This window comes from Triturus cristatus, chromosome 7, assembly GCF_964204655.1.
Source record: "Triturus cristatus chromosome 7, aTriCri1.1, whole genome shotgun sequence".
In the NCBI taxonomy this organism is placed as follows: Eukaryota; Metazoa; Chordata; class Amphibia; order Caudata; family Salamandridae; genus Triturus; species Triturus cristatus.
The window spans coordinates 375,317,109-375,337,730 of record NC_140590.1 but is presented as its reverse complement, the minus strand read 5'-3'; the positions used below and the strand labels follow the sequence as shown (position 1 = coordinate 375,337,730).

General features: G+C 44.5%; 1 protein-coding gene across 2 annotated transcripts in view; it reads left to right on the top strand.

Moving 5' to 3' along the window:
• Positions 1-20,622, top strand: part of LOC146809713 (sacsin-like) — a 287,617-nt gene that overhangs the window by 184,567 nt on the left and 82,428 nt on the right. For both annotated transcript variants that reach the window (XM_085616552.1, XM_085616553.1), the window contains one exon: positions 5,515-5,603. In XM_085616552.1, the coding sequence (XP_085472678.1) occupies positions 5,515-5,603 (89 nt within the window). The remainder of the gene's footprint in view (positions 1-5,514; positions 5,604-20,622) is intronic.

Here is a 20,622-nt window from a genome sequence, read left to right as displayed (position 1 = left end):
ACCCCCCGCGAGTGCCTAATTTTTCCAAGGATTAACACAAACCAAGCGCATATTGAATACGGTCTAAGTTGTTGTGTTCTGTTGCCTCCGTGCTCATGCCGGAGTATCATTGCTAGCCCGGAGAAGCTCATGTCCAGCCATGATTTGCCTACAAGGGTACTAAGATGTTTGGCCATATGGCATATGTGTAATCTTGTTTTTTTGGATATGGACAATAACATCTGTCCAATATGGACTTTCCTTTCCCCTCCCTCCTCCTGTGCTGAATTTATGTAATAATAAACACATAACGCATGTTGATAAAGATCAATTTTGTCCTGCCTAAGAGGCCGACATCGAGACAATCCAATCAGGCACTTAGCCGTAATTGTAATTGGATCAACATTCAATAAAGAAGCACTGATTATGATCGACTTATCCGACCTCGGTAATCCGATCATTCACGTATTATTACACACGGAGTGCGCGTTCTTATATCGCACACTCATTAGGGCTTATAAAACATGATGATTCTTACGATGCGGCCCCTTGGTGGCAGGACAAAATTAACCAATAAAGTTCAATGCTGAATAAACTACCTTTCCCAGAATGCACTACAATGAATAGCAGTATGTTTATGTATAAAAACTGAAAATTGACAAAGGACTTCTTGTTGATACTACCGTGATCAAGAACAAGTGTTCGAAACGCGTAGGAGATCTGCATCTAAATAAACATCTTTAAAGCCGAAGGGAGTGCTGTGTTATCATCTTTGCGGATAATATTTAGCGAGACACAGTCCTGGTCTCGCCGCAGGCACCAACTGTCAAGGCGCTCCTCTCGCACTGGCGGGACTATGTGTGCTTGGATATATATATATATATATATATATATATATATATATATATATATATATATATATATATATATATATAGTCAACGCCTCGTAGTTCAAAAGAAAGAGACAGAACTGGCACTCCGAAGGTTTTCAATCTAGATTTTTTATTTTTTGAGTGTAATCATCCACGCGTTTCGGCTGCCTGTCACAGCCTTTTTCAAGCTGACGAGCCCAGTTCGTTTTTTTCATTAAATACACAATCCATTTCCTAGGAAATACCCATAGAAAGAAGACATAGCTTTTCAGAACTTGAGCACACTCCATGTAGCGAATGTTACCGCCATCTTGGAACATACATTTACACTGAAGTTTTGCAAATTATTTATCTCAATGTCCGTGGTCACCACTTGTTAAACCTTTTGTTTAAAACAATTTCAATTGGAAATTTCCATTTGTACATACTCAAATACTTTAAATTCAATTTATCTTGGTATCCTCATGGACTTTTTTGAAGTTAAATAGACAGTTCCTACAGGTGAACTATATATGTACTTGAGATTATAAAGTGCATAAGTGCTTTTCTTCCATTGCTGCTTTTACTTTCTAGTGCTTTCTAGATCTTACAGTACTTTGTAACTATGTGTGCAAAGCTTTTTTTTTTTTTTTACTTGTTTCGATTAAAACCGCTTCCCCTGCATCGGGTATAAAGGACCTGCATATACAAATTAGAATCTTGTAAGCAATATACAGTCTGTCATGTCCACATATCATATCCTGTTCACATACAGTCTCACCATCACATGAGCGTACTGCTCGTCCATTATAGCAGTGCAAATGCAGTTTATATTTTTATATTTGTAGTACCAATACCCTACATAACAAATAAACAACAATAATCGTCACAACTAGGGAACTAAGTTCCCTCTCCAATCCAACTCCTACCCCCTCCCCCACCCTCATGATAGCGGCAGACATGTGGCCCAACCTGGTCAACCTTAGTAGAAAGCTGGTGGTGCACTTATAACTTGTACATGAATCATATGTGTGCAAAACTTTCTCCTTGTCAATCACTTAAACTGTAAGTGCCTTCTAAGTGCTATAAATATTACTAAAGTGCCCTATTCTCAACAGTCATAACTATTTCAATACTATAACCTGTTTTAATTCATTAAAGTCCCTCTCCCTTGGTTGTCTTAAACATTTATTAATACCAGCTTTGTACAGTATAATTAAATAAATTAGATTCTACTACTCCCTCAATTATATTATTTCAGATTAGGTTAAAATCCTTGTTCTCTGGAAGTTGGAAAAAAAAGGTTTTTATAATATAGTAAAATGCTTTTATCTATGTGAAATAAAGTGCTACCCTTATAAAGTGCTAATGCACATCCACCTTGTCCTCTTTGAAACAAAATTCAATTAGCTCTACTGATAAATGTGCAGGTCTAGGTACAGAATTCAGTATAAGCAAGTGAACATTTCTTCACCCAGATTAAAACCATTAGGTTCCGTACTATCCAGTTCCAGGCTGAAGTATGTTTCTAACTCCCTCAACTCCCTTTCTCTGTCTCCATCCTTTCTTTTCTTTGGCACTTTTGCTATACAACTGTATTTCATTGATGATGGATCACTCTGGTGTTCCTTCTCAAAGTGCCTAGCCACGGGGTAACTACGATCTCTGTTAATAATGGCTCTCCTATGCTGCAGTATCCTCTTTTGTGCCGGTAGTATGGTACTACCGACATATACTTTCCTGCAGAGACACTTCAGAATGTACACCACATAACTTGTTTTGCAAGTTAAAATCCTTGTATTTTTATATTTCTATTAAGCACTGTCTGAAAAAATGAAATATTCTCCCTGTGTTGACATGCTTTACTCTTCAGACATTTTGAGAAGCCCTCTTTTTGTGGTAGCCAGGTCTGTTGTGATATACCCCCCAAAAAGTCACTTCTAACCAGATACTCCCTCAGTAATTTGGATTTTCTGTATGTTATTTCTGGATTTTTCTTCAATTCTTGTCCTATTACAGGGTCCTCCTTAACAAAGTGCCAGTGCTTTTTTTGTCTTAATCTCTTATGTTCAGTGTTGTATGCTGTTATAAATTTGGGTGTATCATTTTGTCTCCTGTACTTCTTAACCGCTGTTTTAGATGGTTCAAACAATACATTCTCTCAATTCAAATTCCTCACTTTATCTGAGGCTGTTTTTAAAACTGGAAGTGGATATCCCCTTTGAATAAAACAAGATTTCATTTCATCTTCTATTCTTCTAGGGTACTGCACTGCCCTCCTCGCTCTATAGAATTCTCCAAAGGGGATGCTTTTTATAAGGGGTATAGGAAGCGAACTACTGGCGTGTATAATTGTATTCCCCACCGTTGGCTTTCTAAAAATTGTAGTTTCCAATTTATCCCCCTTAACCCAAACCTTTATATCCAAGAATTCTATTGATGTCTTACTATTCTGCCCCACAACATTTTGATTCAATGTGTTCCTGTTCAAATCACAAATAAATTGGTCTGCTTATGTCTCCGTGCCCTGCCACAGCACATAGACGTCATCAATAAATATGAACCACGTTAATATTTTTTCTGAGCACTGTTCCAAATTCGGACCCCGAGCACCTGCTCCTCCCACCAGCGTTCCCTGCTTCCTTTTTTACATATATCACATTTCCCTCTCTACCCAACCCAAAATCACTTAAAAAAAAAAAACAGCATAAAAATGTTGTGATTTAAAAAAAATAAAAATAAAAAGGATACCTGCGTGGTTAAAGTACTGCATGGTAATGGTACCAATACATAACTCTGTGGTGCTTACCTGCGTGGTAACAGCACATGTGGTAAAAAATGTGTGGTAAAAGCTGTTTCCCTTATTCTGCAGCTGGGACATACTTTTCAGCTGCTACACTGGTCTGTAACGCCTGCTCTTTGCAGTCCTTTTGCAGTACTTTACAATGTCCAGGGCACAAGTTCTTTCTCAACCTGTCCCTTAGAGACACATATATCCTGCGCTAAGCCTCTCTAACATCTGCCACGCAATGTTTATGATAGGCATATACCCACGGATCTGGAAAAAAACAATCATCAAACCTCTGCTAAAAAAACATAATCTTGACCCTGATGACCCTGAGAATTATAGACCCATAGCTAGCCTGCCATTCCCAGCAAAAATCTTTGAAAAGGTTATGAATACCCAACTATCTAAATACATCGAAGATCACCATCTCCTGGATGAGACACAATTTGGTTTCCGTAAGGGCCACGGAACCGAGACAGTGCTTATTAAAGCATCAGAGGATATCAAGATGATACTAGATCAGGGGGGTGCCGCTGTTCTTATACTGCCGGACCTTACAGCGGCATTCGACGCGGTTGATCATGCTACCCTGATCGACCGTGTCACAAATATAGGTATCAGACATACAGCTAGAGCCCTTCTGACCTCCTTCCTTACCAATCGCACTCAATCAGTGGGTCTTGGCACCTTTAGTTCTCCACAATTGACCCTCCCGTGTGGTGTACCGCAAGGATCTTCACTGAGTCCGACACTATTTAACATCTATGTCGGACTTGGCCAAAGTTATCAAAGCACATGGGATGGGTCTCACGTCTTATGCCGATGACACACGAATGGTGCTGGCAGTGCATAATGATGGAGGTGAAGTAGCAGCCAACTTCCAGAAAGGCATGTTGGCCATCAGCATTTGGATGGCCAACAACTGCCTGAAACTTAACTCTGAGAAAACAGAGGTAATAATATTTGGCAAATTACTGCCAGACTGGTCCTCCTCCTGGTGGCCGTCCTTATTGGGTCCCCTCTCCACTTCCGGTAACCAAGGTCAGAAACTTGGGCGTTATATTTGATGACAAACTGTCCTTCATTCCTCATGCTAATTCTGTGGTCTCATCCGCATTCCATAAACGGAGAATGATAAAAAAGCTCTTACCTTTTTTACCTCTCAGTGCTGGAAAGACACTAGTAAGCACATAAGTCGTGTCTACTATTGATTACTGCAATGGTCTCCTCATTAATGCACAGAGCAAAGTCCTCAATAAACTACAACTGGTCCAGAACTCAGCGGCCAGAATCTTATCAGGAACCCCCAAATACAAATCCATTTCACACATACTTCGACAGTATCATTGGCTCCCGATAAAAAACCGCATTAAGTTCAAGGCCCTCTGCATTGCATATAAAGCTTCGCGCAACTCTAGACCATTGATCTTGAATGAGGCCCTAGGTGCCTACATCCCTAATTGGGCCTTACGCTCATCCACAGCAAACTTGCTAAGGGTCCCCCGTACAAAGACAGCATCGTGGGGTGACAAACGATTCACTGTCGCCACGGCCAAGCTCTGGAATTCCCTTCCAATTCACATCAAAGCTAGCCCGACTTTACTTGCTTTCAGAAAAATGACAAAAACATGGCTTTTCAGCCAATAGTCTATTCTTTTTGGTTATTGCTCGCTGTCCCCAGCGCCGAGACACCCATGGGTATTTGCGTGCTCTATAAATTGTATAAATAAATAAATAAATAAATAAAGGTCTTGCAAACATCTTGCCCAACTCTTTTTGCCTATCATCCCAGAAGGCCTGTATTGGGTGCTCTTACTACAGGACTGCCTTCTGTCTCACACTGGCATTGAGGTTAACAAGAGTGAAAATAAAGTGTACTCTTTGTTATCTTTGCAGAATACTCCTACCTGGGCTTGCCGGGCGCTTCCTTCCCAGTGATCTTAAACCTGGACTTCTTCAGCATCTTAGGAAGATTGGAGAAAGCAGTAAGACTTTTATTTGGATATTCAATTATACTCCTGTATTAGTAAAAAAAAAAGATTTACTTTGTACCTTCTTTAACGGGAAGCCAAATCTAATGCATCTTTAAACAATTCCTGTTCCTTATGTTTAATTGTTACTTTTAGGTGCAGCCAGTCTGTTGAGTAGCATTAATAAAGGTAGATCTGTTGCTAGGATCCAGATAGAGCCTGGAGATAACAGGGAGTGTCTACCAAGCTTTGTAATGGCAGATTGGTAAAGGAATTTTTGTAAGCATTGCCACTCCGTACGGATCCAATCACGGTGAGCACTGAGGTTCTCTCCTGGTAGAACCTATGTACCTTTCACCTCTCACTGGAATTTATTTCAATTTTTCAGTGGAGATGATGGGATCAAGGACAGGGCCCTAGCAGTATTATAACAATATAGCTATGTCCTTGAAATAGCTGACATGCCAGAGTGACAATTATATACTTTATGGACTGGGGTAGCATATATACTAATAATGTAATATAGTTTAATGTGATTTAAGTAGTTCATCCATCACAGGTGTGCCACTTTGCCTGCTTTGTTTCTGAAGATTCAGCTGATTAGTGAGAGGGTTATTTGGGGGTGTCTTGCAGGCAGTCACTGATTACTGGAAAACATGATGTGTAGTTACTGTCATTTAAAACTGATGTCCTGGGACCACAATAATATTGCACTGCAAGTGGAGAATGAAATGGCCTCCTTTGGGCACTTGACATTCTCAGGGTAGATGTGTAGGCAGTCAAGGCTTACTTTAGGAGGTGGTCAGGGTTAAAAAGACATATGGTATGACACATAAATATTATTGAATAACTTCAATATCCAATCTGTACTTTAACTTCAAAGAAGAAAATCACCATTATAGGTAAATAAAATCCAATATTTACAAAGAGGGTCATAAGATGCTAACATCATCTGTGGCCCACTTTCCCGCCTGCCGGAATATCACCTCAGAACGGTGGATGCTGGATATTATCCAACATGGTTACTGCTTGGTGCTCACTTCCACACCTCCAAACATTCCACCTCGCAATCACAAACTTTCACCACAGCAGCAGTTGCTCCAGGAAGAAGTTCAGGCGCAGTCCTGGAACTCTCAGTAGTTCCCCACAGAATACTGCAGAACAGGCAGAACCTTTCATGCAGAACCACAGAGAAATCAGACATCAAGATCTCAGTTCCCTCAACTGTGTGATCTGGCTTCTGAAGTATTAGAATTTGGCTACCTGAATCTCTGATAGCAGTGCATGGACATTCTTAAAGAGGCACGTAGGCCTACTATTGTCATGCTGCTAAATGGAAAAGGCTTATTCACTACCATCATTCCAAACATGATTATCCATTTGCGGCCAAATTTCAAGACATTGTCTGCTACTTTTTTCATTTCATACCTCTGGTTTACTTTTTACATCTATAAGGTTACACCTAGTGGCAGTAGTCGCATATCTACAAAATAGACAACACACTTCCCTATTCAGGGGCCCGATTCACAGAACTAACTTGAGACAAAATCCTAAACTTACTACCATTTTGTTATTCACAGAAGGCACTTACTCATTTTGGTATTCACAGAAGGCACTTACTCATTTCAGTATTCACAGAAGTTAGGACTCCTAACTTTAGGACTCCTAAATGCCTTCTGTGAATACCGAAAGTCTTAAAGTTAGGATTTTTCTCAGTTTAGGAGTAGTAAAGTTAGGAGTCCTAACTTTACTATTCCTAAACTGAGAAAAATCCCAACTTTAAGACTTTCGGTATTCACAGAAGGCATTTAGGAGTCCTAAAGTTAGGACTACTAAGTTCTGTGAATACCGAAATGAGTAAGTGCCTTCTGTGAATACCAAAATGAGAAAGTGCCTTCTGTAAATACCAAAATGGTAGTAATTTTAGGATTTTGTTTTAAGTTAGTTCTGTGAATCGGGCCCCAGGATTCCAGTCATCAAAACATTTCTGGAAGGTCTTAAAAGAGTCATTCCACCTAGACTGCCACCAGCTCCTACATGGAACTTAAATATTGTATTAACAAGATTAAGATTAATGGGCCCTCAATTGGAACCCCTCCGCTCCTGCCTTCTCCAGTTTTTGTCCTGGTAGGTGACATTCCTAGTTGCTATCACTTCACTCAGAGGTGTCAGTGAGCTTCAGGCATAAACTTTAGAAGAATATGTCTTCCAATTGCAGAGAGATTGTATTTCATACCAATATTACATTTCTACCGTTTTTCAATTCCACCTTAATCAATCTATTGTATTGCCTGTCCCACAACCTGACTCAGTTGCAGAAAGGGCTCTGCATAACTATTCTATTCTGATGTTTTAGTATAGGGCATAGCTTCCTGACCGGGCCTTCCAGTGCTGATAACAACCACACCAGCCGGAATGCCTTGATGAACTTCAGGCTAGTGCCGGGCAAAGAAAAGATGAGTTTTTAGGCGTTTTCTGAAACTGGCTTCCGACTGTTGAAATCTGAGGGCAATGGGGAGAGAGTTCCATAGTTTAGGGACAAGGTAAGCAAAGGAATAGCCGCTGCCCCTTTCTCTGCTGAACTTAGGTACCATCAGGAGCTCTAGCTCCCCAGACCAAAGAGGCCTCCTTGGAACGAAGGGGGTGGTTAGTTTCTGGATGATGAGTGGGCTTTTCCCATGTATGACCGAATGGACGATGCAAAGCACCTTAACTTGAATTATTTTCTGAACCGGCATCCAGTGCAGGGCTGCTAGCGCCGGACTGGCTGAATGGTGTTTGGGGATTTTATGAAGGATCCTGGCAGCAGTGTTCTGTAGTACTTGAAGTTTCCATAGCCTAGACACGAACTGATTCGTCACAGCAGTTTTCTGGCCTGGGTTTCCATAGTATGTTTGACATCAGTTAAAAAACCCAGGGTTTTTACTGCATAGGCGGGTTTAAAAATCTCCCCTAAGTGCTCCGGCCATGACAATTCCATTCCACTTGAAAGTTTGTTACTTACCACACTTCCATATTTTCACCATTGAGTTTCAGGCTACTTGGGGACATGCAGCCTGTCACCTCCTTTAGCCAGGAGTTAAGTTGGATGGATGTTCGACTGGTTTCTGGTGTGAGGGCCATGATGATATGCATGTTCGAGGCATGTGGGCTGCTGAATTCATATCTGTGCATAGATCGCCACCTAGTGTTGGGTCCGGATGATTGCACATTGTTGTCCTGGAAGAGTCTTCGAAGTATCACGAGATAGGTGACTCCTCCCCTGGACCATAGTGCGCATGGGCATCCCCTCCATCCTTAGATTGTTTTTTTCCGCCATTGGGTTTGGATGTGCTTATCTTAGCTCAAGTTAGGAAAACTCAGTTTAAGGCCAAAAGGCCTTTAGTTGTCGTCGGTACTGTTCCCGTTCGGTGTCGACTAGTTTCTTTAGTGCTTTAGTACCTTCTTCCAGCTTTTCGGATCCGCCCGATCCGAACCTCAAACTCCGATCCACGATGGAATCGAGGACTCCATTCAAAAGGTGTCCCTTATGCCACGCAAAATACCCACACATCGACGTCCACCCGGTATGCAATAAATGTCTCTCACCGGATCACGATGAGTCAAAATGTATGGCCTGTGCCCGCTTCCGCTCGAAGAAAACTCTCCGGAATCGACTGGCAGCGAGATTGGAGGCGCAGCAATCAGCGCCTGCCCCAGCCAACATCTTTAGCACCGAAGACGAGGACGCTGAGAGCGTGGAAGAAGTAGACTCCAGCCCCGCTTCCGAACACGATTCCCGATCGGAAGACGACGATGAGGTGGTCTTTCAGAGAGAAGAAGTCGTCGAAGAGGTAGGAGACTACGATGAGGCCTTTGGGGCCGAGGAAGATAGCTCCAGCGAGGAGCTAGGCCACCCCGTCGATACGGAGGCCGAAAAACTACGTCGTAATGAGGCTCCGGTCAAGGGATCGCCTTCGGGCCTTACCCGAGATCAATCTCACAGTTCTTCGGCCCCGCCTTCAGGCCCTGCCTCGAACACTTCGCAAGAGCCAATATTATCGAAGACGACTGGGTCCCAGAACCCGAAACCATCCATCGCACCAGTTCCATCGAAACCGAAAGAGAAACTGGTTTTGATCGGCTCGAAGCCCTCCACTCCTTCGACGCCAGCAAAAGTCATCGGCTCCGACCGCACAAAAAGGGATTTCGGTGCCGAGCTCACCGCAGCGGATACGGGTGCCGAGCCGAAGAAAAAGGCCCTCGGTCCACAAAAGGCACCTCGGCCTCTGGAACCGAAGACATCGGCCCGACCACCAAAGTCAAGGTGGCCACCCCGTCTGCGTCGACGTCGAGAACGGCGGCGCACGCCAAGTCATCGACTCCAACGAGCGTCGATACCTCCCTCCGGATCGATGACCCCATGCCTGCAAAAAAGTCAGGGGCAGCTTCGACGCCTACCTCCAAGGTGCCGACCAGTTCCAAAGAGCCATCGGCGTTCACCATACAACAGGTCTCGGCATCGTTGCAACGCATCAGAGAACGGGCAGCCCTCCACTCTACGTCGGGTCCCGACACGCTCAAAACTTCGAAAGCTCCATCGGCGCCAACCAACATCACGTTTGGGTTGCCGCCGCCCACGGCGTCGAGACTTTTCGAGATTCAGACACGTGTCCACCAGTTTCAGTTTATTTTATTTGTTTTGGTACTCTACTGAGGACCACAAATTTTATACGATAAAATTCAGTTACATATACTTTTAGAATTTCATATTAATACAAAGCTAAAAAAGGTTTTAAAAATTTATAAAAGTTATAACAAACTAGTTCATTAGGAGGAAATTTGCATACTGTGATCAAATCCTTTACGGTGGTGATACGGCAGTTAATGTATATAGGATACAGATGTTTTGTCCTAGCTGCCACTACTTTTGGGTTAGGGCATATGAATAACAGATGTTCTACATCCTGCTCCCCTCCGTGGCAGAAGTTACATAATGAAGATCCGTTTGGGTGCCATCTTGATGTTGTGGTTAGCACTGGTAAAATGCCGAGCCTTAACAGGATAATTGATCTCCTTGCTCCGTGCGAGAGATTGAAGAATGTGTATTGTTGCACTTGCTTAGGTGCGATTGTTTCCGTGAAACTTTTATACAGAGTCAATTTCGCACAGTGTGGAAAATCAAGGTCATAACTGAGTCTGGGGGTGAAACATTTTAAAAAGAGTTTCAATTGTGACGGAGTCCACGTGAGCAACAGGTTAACATTAATCTCAGCTAGTTTAAATACAGTGGACATGTTGCTGAAGAATACTTGTTTCGGAGCGTCACATTCAAAGGTCTCGATTTTAAGTAGTGAACGGAGAGTTCCAGCCTTTGCGTGCAGCAGATTATATGCCCACCTAATGACGTTTGCGATAGCTCTTGAATAGGAGCTCGTGATAGAGAATTCGAGGCGAAGAGCTTGCACCGGGGTGGAATGTGATACCTTCAGCATTTTCCTCAGTATCTTCCCTTCTTTTTGGTCCAGGAATGACCACTGTTTTATTGGAATATATTCCAAAGCAAATGATAAAACTGGAGGTATCTTTGTACTATATACTTTGAGAAGGGATGAAAAATGTCTGTTGCCTGAAGCCACGTATAGTCTTTGAAGGGCTCCGGCATGCACCTCGGATTTCCTAGTCAAGTTATTAACCTGTAAATTGTTTTTTAATGTCTTAGTGAAAATCCTACCCAGGTATGTGTATTCCTCTGTCTCTTCTATTGTTCCAGCGCCGAGTCTCCAACAAAATTTGGTGCTTCTTTTTCTTCCTGAGAAGGAGACTATTTTTGTTTTGGTGAGATTCGGGATTAAGAAGTTTTCCTGGCTATATTTGTTCAGAGTGTCTAGAAGTCTTTGCAGGCCAAAGGGCGTAAGATCTAACATTACGATATCGTCTGCATATAAGAGGGCATGAATATTATGGGCTGCGATCTTTGGAGGCAGACTTGGCGTTTGTTGCAAGTGCTGAGGCAAATCACTAAGATATAGTGAAAATAACAAGGGGGCTAAGAGACACCCCTGTTTAAGACCATTTGCTGTTGGAATTATATTGGTCAGGCCCTTTTCACTCCCTATTTGCACTTGACACCACGTGTGCGAATGCAGTGTAATTATAATTTGTAATAATTGTTCAGGGATTTTTAAATTCCTCAGTTTTTTCCAGAGTGATGGTCTGTCTACTCGATCAAATGCGGTAGAGAAATCGATGAATGCTGCGTATACCGGTTGGGATTTTCCTACAACGTATTTGTCGAGGATTGTTTGTAGTGTCGCGATGTTATCGATAACCGAATGGTTAGGCCTGAAGCCGGCCTTATATAAGGGGATTAGATCCTGAGAAAATGCCCAATTTTTAAATTGGTCCAACACTTCGGCGGCGAAGATTTTCCCCGTGGCATCTAGTAATGCTATTTGGCGATAGTTGCCAGCCTGATGTCTTGACCCTTTTTTGAAGATCGGTATTATGATACTCCCCTTCCAGGATTTTGGCACTGATCCTGTTTTGAAGATGAAGTTAAAGAGGGGAGAGAGCATCTTACTCCAACCCTTAGGATCTGCCTGCAAGACCTTGATTGGGATTTGGTCTGGGCCGGAGGCTCCTGTGGATCTCGCATTTCGGATGTGCATTTCTATTGAGAACGGGGAGGCGGTTCCGATCAGAACGTTGTTACCTTCGCTGTTATTCCCAGGATTTACAGCCTCTTCGTTACTCGTGTTTGCTCTGTACAAAGCTGTCAGGTAGATTTCCCATTCTTGAGGTGGAACTGGAATGGGATGCAGGGCCTTTTTTGTTCCGGTTTCCTTTGTGATTAATGACCAGTATGATCGTTGGTTGCGCTGTTTTGCCACAATTTGTAGATCGACCCAGTTTTTGTCCTGTGTTATTCTTTTTAAGCGACACTTTTCTCGCTTAAGTTGATTTTTCAGTTTGTTAATTTCTGCCTGTCTTATGATTGAGCGGTCCACATATTGCGCTCTGATAAGTTTGTTTAATCTTTTTGTAGTTACGGAATTTGAGGTTTTATTTTAGTTTTTATTCGTTACTGGTGCGACTTGTTGCAATTTGTTTCGAAAAAATTGCTTTAAGTTCTCGATAATGGATTCAAAGTTTGTTATTACATCAGCGGAGAATTCTTTAGTTAGGAGATGATTTGTATCGATTAGAGTAGTTATTTTATCTAACATAGATGAATTCCAGTAGAGCCTCCTTTGGTTTGTTTTTGCCTCCACAGTGCTATGTTTATACATGATTTGACTAGGAGAGCAGGTGCTTATCTTCCATTGCGTATGTAATAGCAGGATTGCGTGGTCACTCTCTTCTGTGAAGTAGATGCGGAGATGTGAGGCGGACTCAAATAACTCCATACTGCTGATCATATAATCTAGGATTGAGAGGGTACTATTTCCCCGTCTGGTATGTGATGCTGGAATGTCACCTTCCACGTTCCCATTCAAAATAATTCCATTTAGTATTGGAAGTGACGCTAATAGCATTTTCCCCCTTTTATCAGCCCTACTTCTAGTCGGGAATGTCGGCACCGGTATTTCTAGAACTTCATCTTTGTACCAGTTCGCCCAGTTGGAGATTTCGTTGGTTGATATTTTTCCGTTGAGATCACCCATTATCAGGAATGGCGGGTAAGATTGAGCTTCGATTATTTGTTGAATAGTTTCAAAGGTTTCCTCGAATTGGACATCGTTCTTTAGTCCGGGAGGGACATATACATTGAAGAGTAATAAACCTTTTTGGGGGTCTGAGGAGTGAATCTCCAACCTGATTTTTATACACTGGAATTGCTTAGAATTGGTGTCAACGATCTCTTGAGCCCAGAGATACTCTTCCCTTAGTAGGATAGCTATCCCTCCCTTTGCGTGTCCCAGTTTAGCTTCCTGCGTAGGGGTGTCATAAACGGAATATCCGTCCTGGTAAAAAGTTTTTATGGACCAAGTTTCCTGTAATGCCAGTATGTCCGGTCGATTTTTTAGGACTTCCGTCATTTTTTCTGTGGTTTTCCCTGCCATATTCCAGGATATTATCGAAAGGTCGTTGCTAAACGGGTTGAGTCGGGTGTTTCGCATTTTTCCTACCGTTAAGTGACTCTGAAATCCATGACCATGACTGGAACGAGTTTGCTTCTTCCTTTGCTTCTGCATCATGGCTCCAAACTTCTCTTTCTCCGTTCTTTACTGAGATTCTTAAATTTTGGTCTGAATTTGAGTTTGTTTCTGAGTCTTCAATGCTGTAGGGATTTTTGTAGTGAGTTTGGGGGTTTTCCCATAAGGGTCCTTTGGACAATTTTTTCGGATGGTTGACTGTGGTTTCCTGTGTAGGGACCAGATCATAGCCACATTTTTGTAGGGTCTCTTGTTCTCTTAGGATGATCCCTGGTAACACCGGTGACCGAAATGCTACCACCGCTATTTTGGTGTTTTCTTTGTTTGGGAATATTACTAAGTCGATCTCTTTTCTTGTTAGGGTTTGTAACGGAGTTATGCGTTGAAGAAGGTTGACTATTCTGCCTCGATTTAGGGGAATGCTGTCTGTGGGAAAAAGCTCTGTTATTTGTAAAAGTTTTGATGATGTTTCTTCCCCTAAAGGGGCTTTTTTGTCGTAATCAACTGGCCCTTTAAAGCGCTCCCTTGACCCTGTAGTTGTTAGATTGAGGTGAAATTCTTCAGCTCTTGGATTTAAAGTGATATATTGTCGAGGAATTTTATTGTATGTGTTTTCCGCCACGTTTCGGTGTATTCCCTTTGTGGGAGTAGGTGTTTTTGTGCTTTCTTCATGCTCGTACTGGGATGCGGGGGGAGTTATTACTTTCTGGAATTTAAGTCTACGCGCTTTCTTCTTTTTAATTCTACGTTGCGGTTTTCCTCTTTTTTTCCTAGCTCCTTCTTGGTTCTTCTTGATTTCTTGTGTGCCTCCCACTTGTTCACCGTCGAGGATGATGTTTGCCTTCTTTCCTTGGTCGTTCACCGAACCGGGCGTTGATGATTTATTTTTGGTGTTTGTGAAAATAGGATATAGGTTGTGAGCGTCAATTGTATCTTCTCTGAAGAGTTTCTTTAGGGAATATAAAGTTGGTTCCTGGTGGTTATTCTGGGTTCCCTTATTTGGTCTTCCTTTCGTTTGAGTACCTTTCGTTTGAGTACCGGTGTCGCTTTTTTCCTGAACTTGCAGCATGTTGGTGATATTATTATTATTACCTGTTGCCTCTTGAGAGTTTACTGGCTTTTCTTGTGTTTTTGTTGACTCGGAGTGATCTTTTTTTCTTTTTTCTTCTACTAGGAATTTTAATATTCCTATTTGAGCGTCAAGGGTTTGGTCTGAATTCTCCAGAATATGGCCTAAGAGTGAGAGGACTGATTCTAAAATTTCTTGCAAGATAAAGAGTGATTTGGACAAAGGAGTGTTGTGATTAGTTATGCTGGAGGATTTAAACATGTAAAGGTCTGGTGAGTATTCGAGTTCAACTATTCGGTCCGGGGATTTTTGAAGTGTACTAGTAAGTATCTACTCTGGCCTTATTTGCGGTTCGAGCTTCTTATTGTCCTCCTTGACAATTGTTTCTGGGCATAAGTTGTTACAATCAGTACTGCGTTGGATGTTTAATAGACTCGGAGTAATTAGACCAGATAAGTCTGATTCCAGAGGGGATTCCTCTATAACAGAAGGGCTAGAGTTTTGTTCTGGGTCAAATTCAGGGTTTGTTAGGTTTTGTTCACTTGATTGGTCGTGTAATACTCCCGATATGTCTTTACCACCCTCCTTAAATTCGGGTTTAGTTCCTTTATTTTGCAGTTGACTTTCTGTTTGGTCTTTGGTAGTAAGTGTGGAAAAATAATTAGTTATTGCTGGAGTTCTTGTTATCCGTCCACTTTTCAACGCTTTATTGGAGGACTTCCTGGTTGCCTCTTCAGTTCCCATTCGTTTCATAAAAATGGTTCGCGACCTCAGTTTCTTAAAACCCATATCCTTATCCTGGGGCGGTAGATTATTCCGCCTTCCCGGGGGATGGTTATTTTGGGCTTCCCCACGTGTTACGAGGCGAAGTGCGGGCTCTGAGGAGGCGTCAGAATCCCTCTTGGCGCAAGACAAATTGTTGGATGGACTCTCTATCGAGGGCGCAGGGCGTTTTGGGGGGGCACTGGGGCGGGGAATGGCAGCGCTGACCGCTCAAATCACCACCACCTCTTCCCCGAAACCCAGGCACCCCTCTCACCGTCTCACTGCCGGAGGCCTCCACTCGAGCTGACCGCCTCCTTCGTCTGAGTCCACCGATTCCCGAGGCTCCTCACCGACGCCTCTAGCCGCTCCGGTGCTGGGGCTCCGTTGGCGTCTCTGGTCCTCTGCTCACACTCTAGTCCGCCTCAGACTGTTCCCTGATCTCCTCTGCACCGCTGGTCGACGGCAGGCCTTTAGCTGGTCAGGCCGTATTCGCCGCTGCGGCCGCCGCCGTTCTGCGTTTCACTCTGTTGAGACCCGAGTGCTCGGTATCACCTTAGAGGTTATCAGCAAATTAGTGGTTATTTTCCCACTACAGCATAAAGCATTAGACAGTGGTACAGCACACTGTAGCTTGGTAAATAGCTGGTAATTATCATTAACAGGTCCACAGGTCAATAGGTCCACAGGACCAGGTCAACAGGTCCAGAATGCAGCAACGAGGGACTCTGTGAGGCTCTGTGGTAAAGTCTTTTACTGATTAGAAACAACGTGCTGTCTTCACGCTGCAGAAAGCTGTTCCTGCGGTGGGGGGTGGGGGGGGGGGTACAAGCTGTGGGATAGGACCACCCGACCGCCACTCCCCGCCGCTAGATGACTGTCCGTAGCAACCGCTGCACCCAGCCACCACCTACGGTACCGGCAATAGAGGGCACACGCAGTTACTGCAGATTTCAGCTCAGCTCAGCTCTGGCGTCGGGTGTACTTGCCGGTGTTTGTCGGCGAAGACACACGCTCTCACAGCTCAGTCCCAGTACCGAGGCTCAGTCCCAGCTCGCGGCAGCTCTCCCCTGCTTCGCAGCCGCTACCGCTCTACTCCACGCTCCGCTCCACTCTCGTGGCTCAGATCCGGTACACAGTCCACATCCACTGGACAAACTGATCCTGAGCCTTCACGGCTACAATTTATCGACGCCAACACTGGTAGGTTGATGCTCCGCAAGCGGAAAATCACGCCAGAGAGTGGATTGGACTCCTACAAGATTCCTCTCAAACACAAATTGCCGGCAGGGTCAGAGCCAGTGCTTCATGAACAGTTTCAACCCTTTCATCAGGATCCGCCTTTCGTTTTCTCCTACGCCTTCGGAGGCGGACGCAGTACCTGATTATTACCTGCAAGACCCAGATCAGGCATGGGATGACCCCACAGACCAGGGTACCGCAACAGATACCCATGACACGCAGCTTTATAACATAAAAACATCTCCCACAGAGGACACTGCTGCCTTTAATGCCCTCGTTGAACGGGCTGCTGCTAATCATGGAGTAGAACTCCATTCTGACACCGTAGAAGAAGACTTCTTGGTGGACACCTTTGCTTCTTCCGAAAGAACTGTCAAGACTCTGCCCATGTTAAAAGGAGTTCTCAAACCTGCTAAAGACATTTTTTTTAAAACCACCAGGGCACGGGTGCTAAACCCCAGGATTGAAAAGAAATACAAGCCTGCACCCGGAGACCCTATGTACATTAGGGGTCAGTTACCCCTGGACTCCATAGGGGTCGCTAATGCTCGCAAAAGAGCCCACTCACAAACAACAGGTGATGCTCCTCCCCCAGACAAGGAGTCCAAAGTGCTGGAGACATCAGGCAAACGAATTGCAGTGCAAGCAGCGAACATCTTGCGAATTGCCAACACACAGGCACTCCTGGCCCGTTATGATAGATCCCACTACGACACACTAGAGTCACTACTCCAACATTTGCCAGATGAATATAAAGAGTCAGCGGAGCTCCTCATCAGAGAGGGACAACTCCTTACCAATGCATCCATCAAGTGCGCACTGGATGCAGCAGACACGGCGGCTAGGGCAATCAACACAACCGTCATGTTGAGACGCCATGCATGGCTGAGAATCTCAGGCTCAAAGCGGAGATTCAGAACAATATCCTAAATCAACCGGTCAACCCAGACTATCTATTTGGCCCTGACGTTGACACTACCCTCGAAAAAATTAAAAAAGACACTGACACTGCGAAATCCATGGGAGCTCTGCAGACGCAGCAGTTTCGAAGTGGCTCCTTACATCGCCCCGGGAATACAGGAGCTGCTAGAGGTCAGGGGTCACAGCAACAGTACACTAAAGGTGGCACACAAAGTACTTACGATAAAACCAACAGAGGTGGATATCGCGGCTCCAGCACCAAGGGCAGAGGACGTGGTTACGGCAACACCAGGTCCTCCCCTAAAAACAAACAGTGACGCCCTCTCCCTGCCCCCCGACCACATAACACCTGTCGGGGGAGACTCCAACGGTTCCTGTCAACGTGGAAAACCATCACCACAGACAGGTGGGTCAGGGACATCATCCAGCACGGTTACTGTCTAGAATTAACGTCCACTCCACCCAATATACCACCAAAGCACCGTCCTATGTCCGTAGAGCACTTGGCATTATTGCAGCAGGAAGTGCTAAGTATGCTGCAAAAAGGTGCGATAGAGGCCGTGCCCGTCAACCAGCAGGGGACAGGGGTGTACTCTCTGTACTTCTTAATCCCAAAGAAGGACGGGTCGCTCAGACCTATCCTAGACCTACGACCCCTCAACCAATACATTCTCTCAGAGCATTTCCATATGCTCACCCTACAGCAGGTTCTCCCGCTACTCAGTCAAGGAGACTTCCTAGCCACACTGGACCTAAAAGATGCATATTTCCACATACCCATACACCCTTCACACAGGAAGTACCTCAGATTCACTATTCAAGGGAATCACTATCAGTTCAAAGTTCTCCCCTTCAGAGTAACAACAGCACCCAGGGTCTTTACCAAGTGCCTAGCAACAGTGGCGGCACATCTAAGACGACAACACATTCACGTCTTCCCCTACCTGGACGACTGGCTTGTTCAGGCAAAGTCAGCCCAGCAATGTGCCAGCCACATGTCCCACACCATTCATCTTCTTCACAGTCTGGGATTCTCACTAAATTACCCAAAATCACATCTCCAACCCGCACACGTACAACAGTACCTAGGCGCGACCATAAACACTCTGGCAGCCATAGCTCAGCCAAATTTAGTGAGAATCAACAGCATGCAACTGCTGATCTCAAAATTCAAACCTCAACACTCCCTTCCTGCGCGAGTGTTCATGCAGTTGATAGGCATGATGGCCTCCTGCATTTTCATAGTCCCGCACGCGAGACTACATATGCGCCCGCTTCAGGAGTGCTTAGCACGTCAATGGAATCAGGCTCACGGGCAATTAAAAGACCTAGTGTTGGTGAGCGGTCGGGCATACAACTCTCTGCATTGGTGGAATCCACAAAACCGTTGCAAGGGCCGACCGTTCCAAGAGCCTGTTCCACAAATCATACTGACAGCGGACGCATCTCTCCAGGGATGGGGAGCTCATGTACTCAATCACACAGTGCAGGGCCTATGGACAACACAACAAAAGAAGATGCACATCAATCTTCTGGAACTGATGGCAATCTTCCTAGCCATGAAGGCATTCAAAGTACACTTGTGCAACAAAGTCGTGTTGATCCGGACGGACAACATGACTGCCATGTACTACCTACAGAAGCAGGGAGGGACACGCTCTCCACAGTTGTCTCATCTGGCTCAGAGCATGTGGAAGTGGGCCATTCAGAGGAACATATTCCTCATGGCAGAACACCTCCCCGGCAAAGACAACCAGATGGCGGATCTGCTCAGCAGACACAGCCACCAGATGCACGAGTGGGAGCTACATCCGTCAGTTCTCCAACCGTACTTCCGCCAGTGGGGTCATCCAGAGATAGACCTATTCGCCACAAACGAAAACGCAAAATGCCAAAGCTTTGCCGCCAGGTTCCCACATCCACAGTCACAGGGCAATGCGATATGGATGAACTGGTCCAGCAGATTTGCGTACGTTTTTCCCCCAGCGCCATTAATACCGCTAGTGGCACGCAAACTGCGACAACACTCACTGACACTCATCCTAGTTGCTACCACATGGGCACGCCAACCATAGTACACCACCTTTCTAGAACTTTCCGTGGTGCCTCATCAAAGGCTGCGGATCAAACCCGCACTTTTAACGCAGAACCATGGCGAGATTCAGCACCCAGATCCGCAACAGCTGAACCTGGCAATCTGGCTCCTGAAGTCTTAGAGTTTGGCTACTTAAACCTGCCACCTGACTGTATGGATATCATCAAGGAAGCCAGGAGACCCACTACCAGGGCTTGCTACGCGGCTAAATGGAAGAGGTTGGTCATTTACTGCAACAACAATGACATTAACCCGCTGGACGCATCCATTCAAAACATCATCTGTTACCTCCTACACCTATACCGATGCAATCTGGCATACAACTCAATACGTATCCATTTAACAGCGATAGCAGCCTATCTCCAAAACAGGCAGCACCTCTCGTTATTCAGAGTGCCTGCCATCAAAGCCTTCTTGGAGGGACTCAAACGAGTAATTCCTCCAAGACACCCACCGGCACCGGTGTGGAACCTCAATTTGGTCCTCACCAGATTAATGGGCCCACCCTTTGAACCGCTCCATTCATGTGAGATTCAGTTCCTCACCTGGAAAGTGGCTTTCCTAGTAGCAATCACTTCATTAAGAAGAGTTAGTGAACTCCAGGCACTAACCATTCAAGAGCCATTCATACAGGTTCACGCAAACAGGGTTGTACTACGCACCAACCCCAAATTCATGCCCAAAGTCATATCGCAGTTCCACATTAATCAGACTATTGAACTGCCCGTTTTCTTTCAAAATCCACAGAATGTCGCTGAAAGAATGCTCCATACACTAGATGTAAAGAGGGCCCTCATGTACTATATA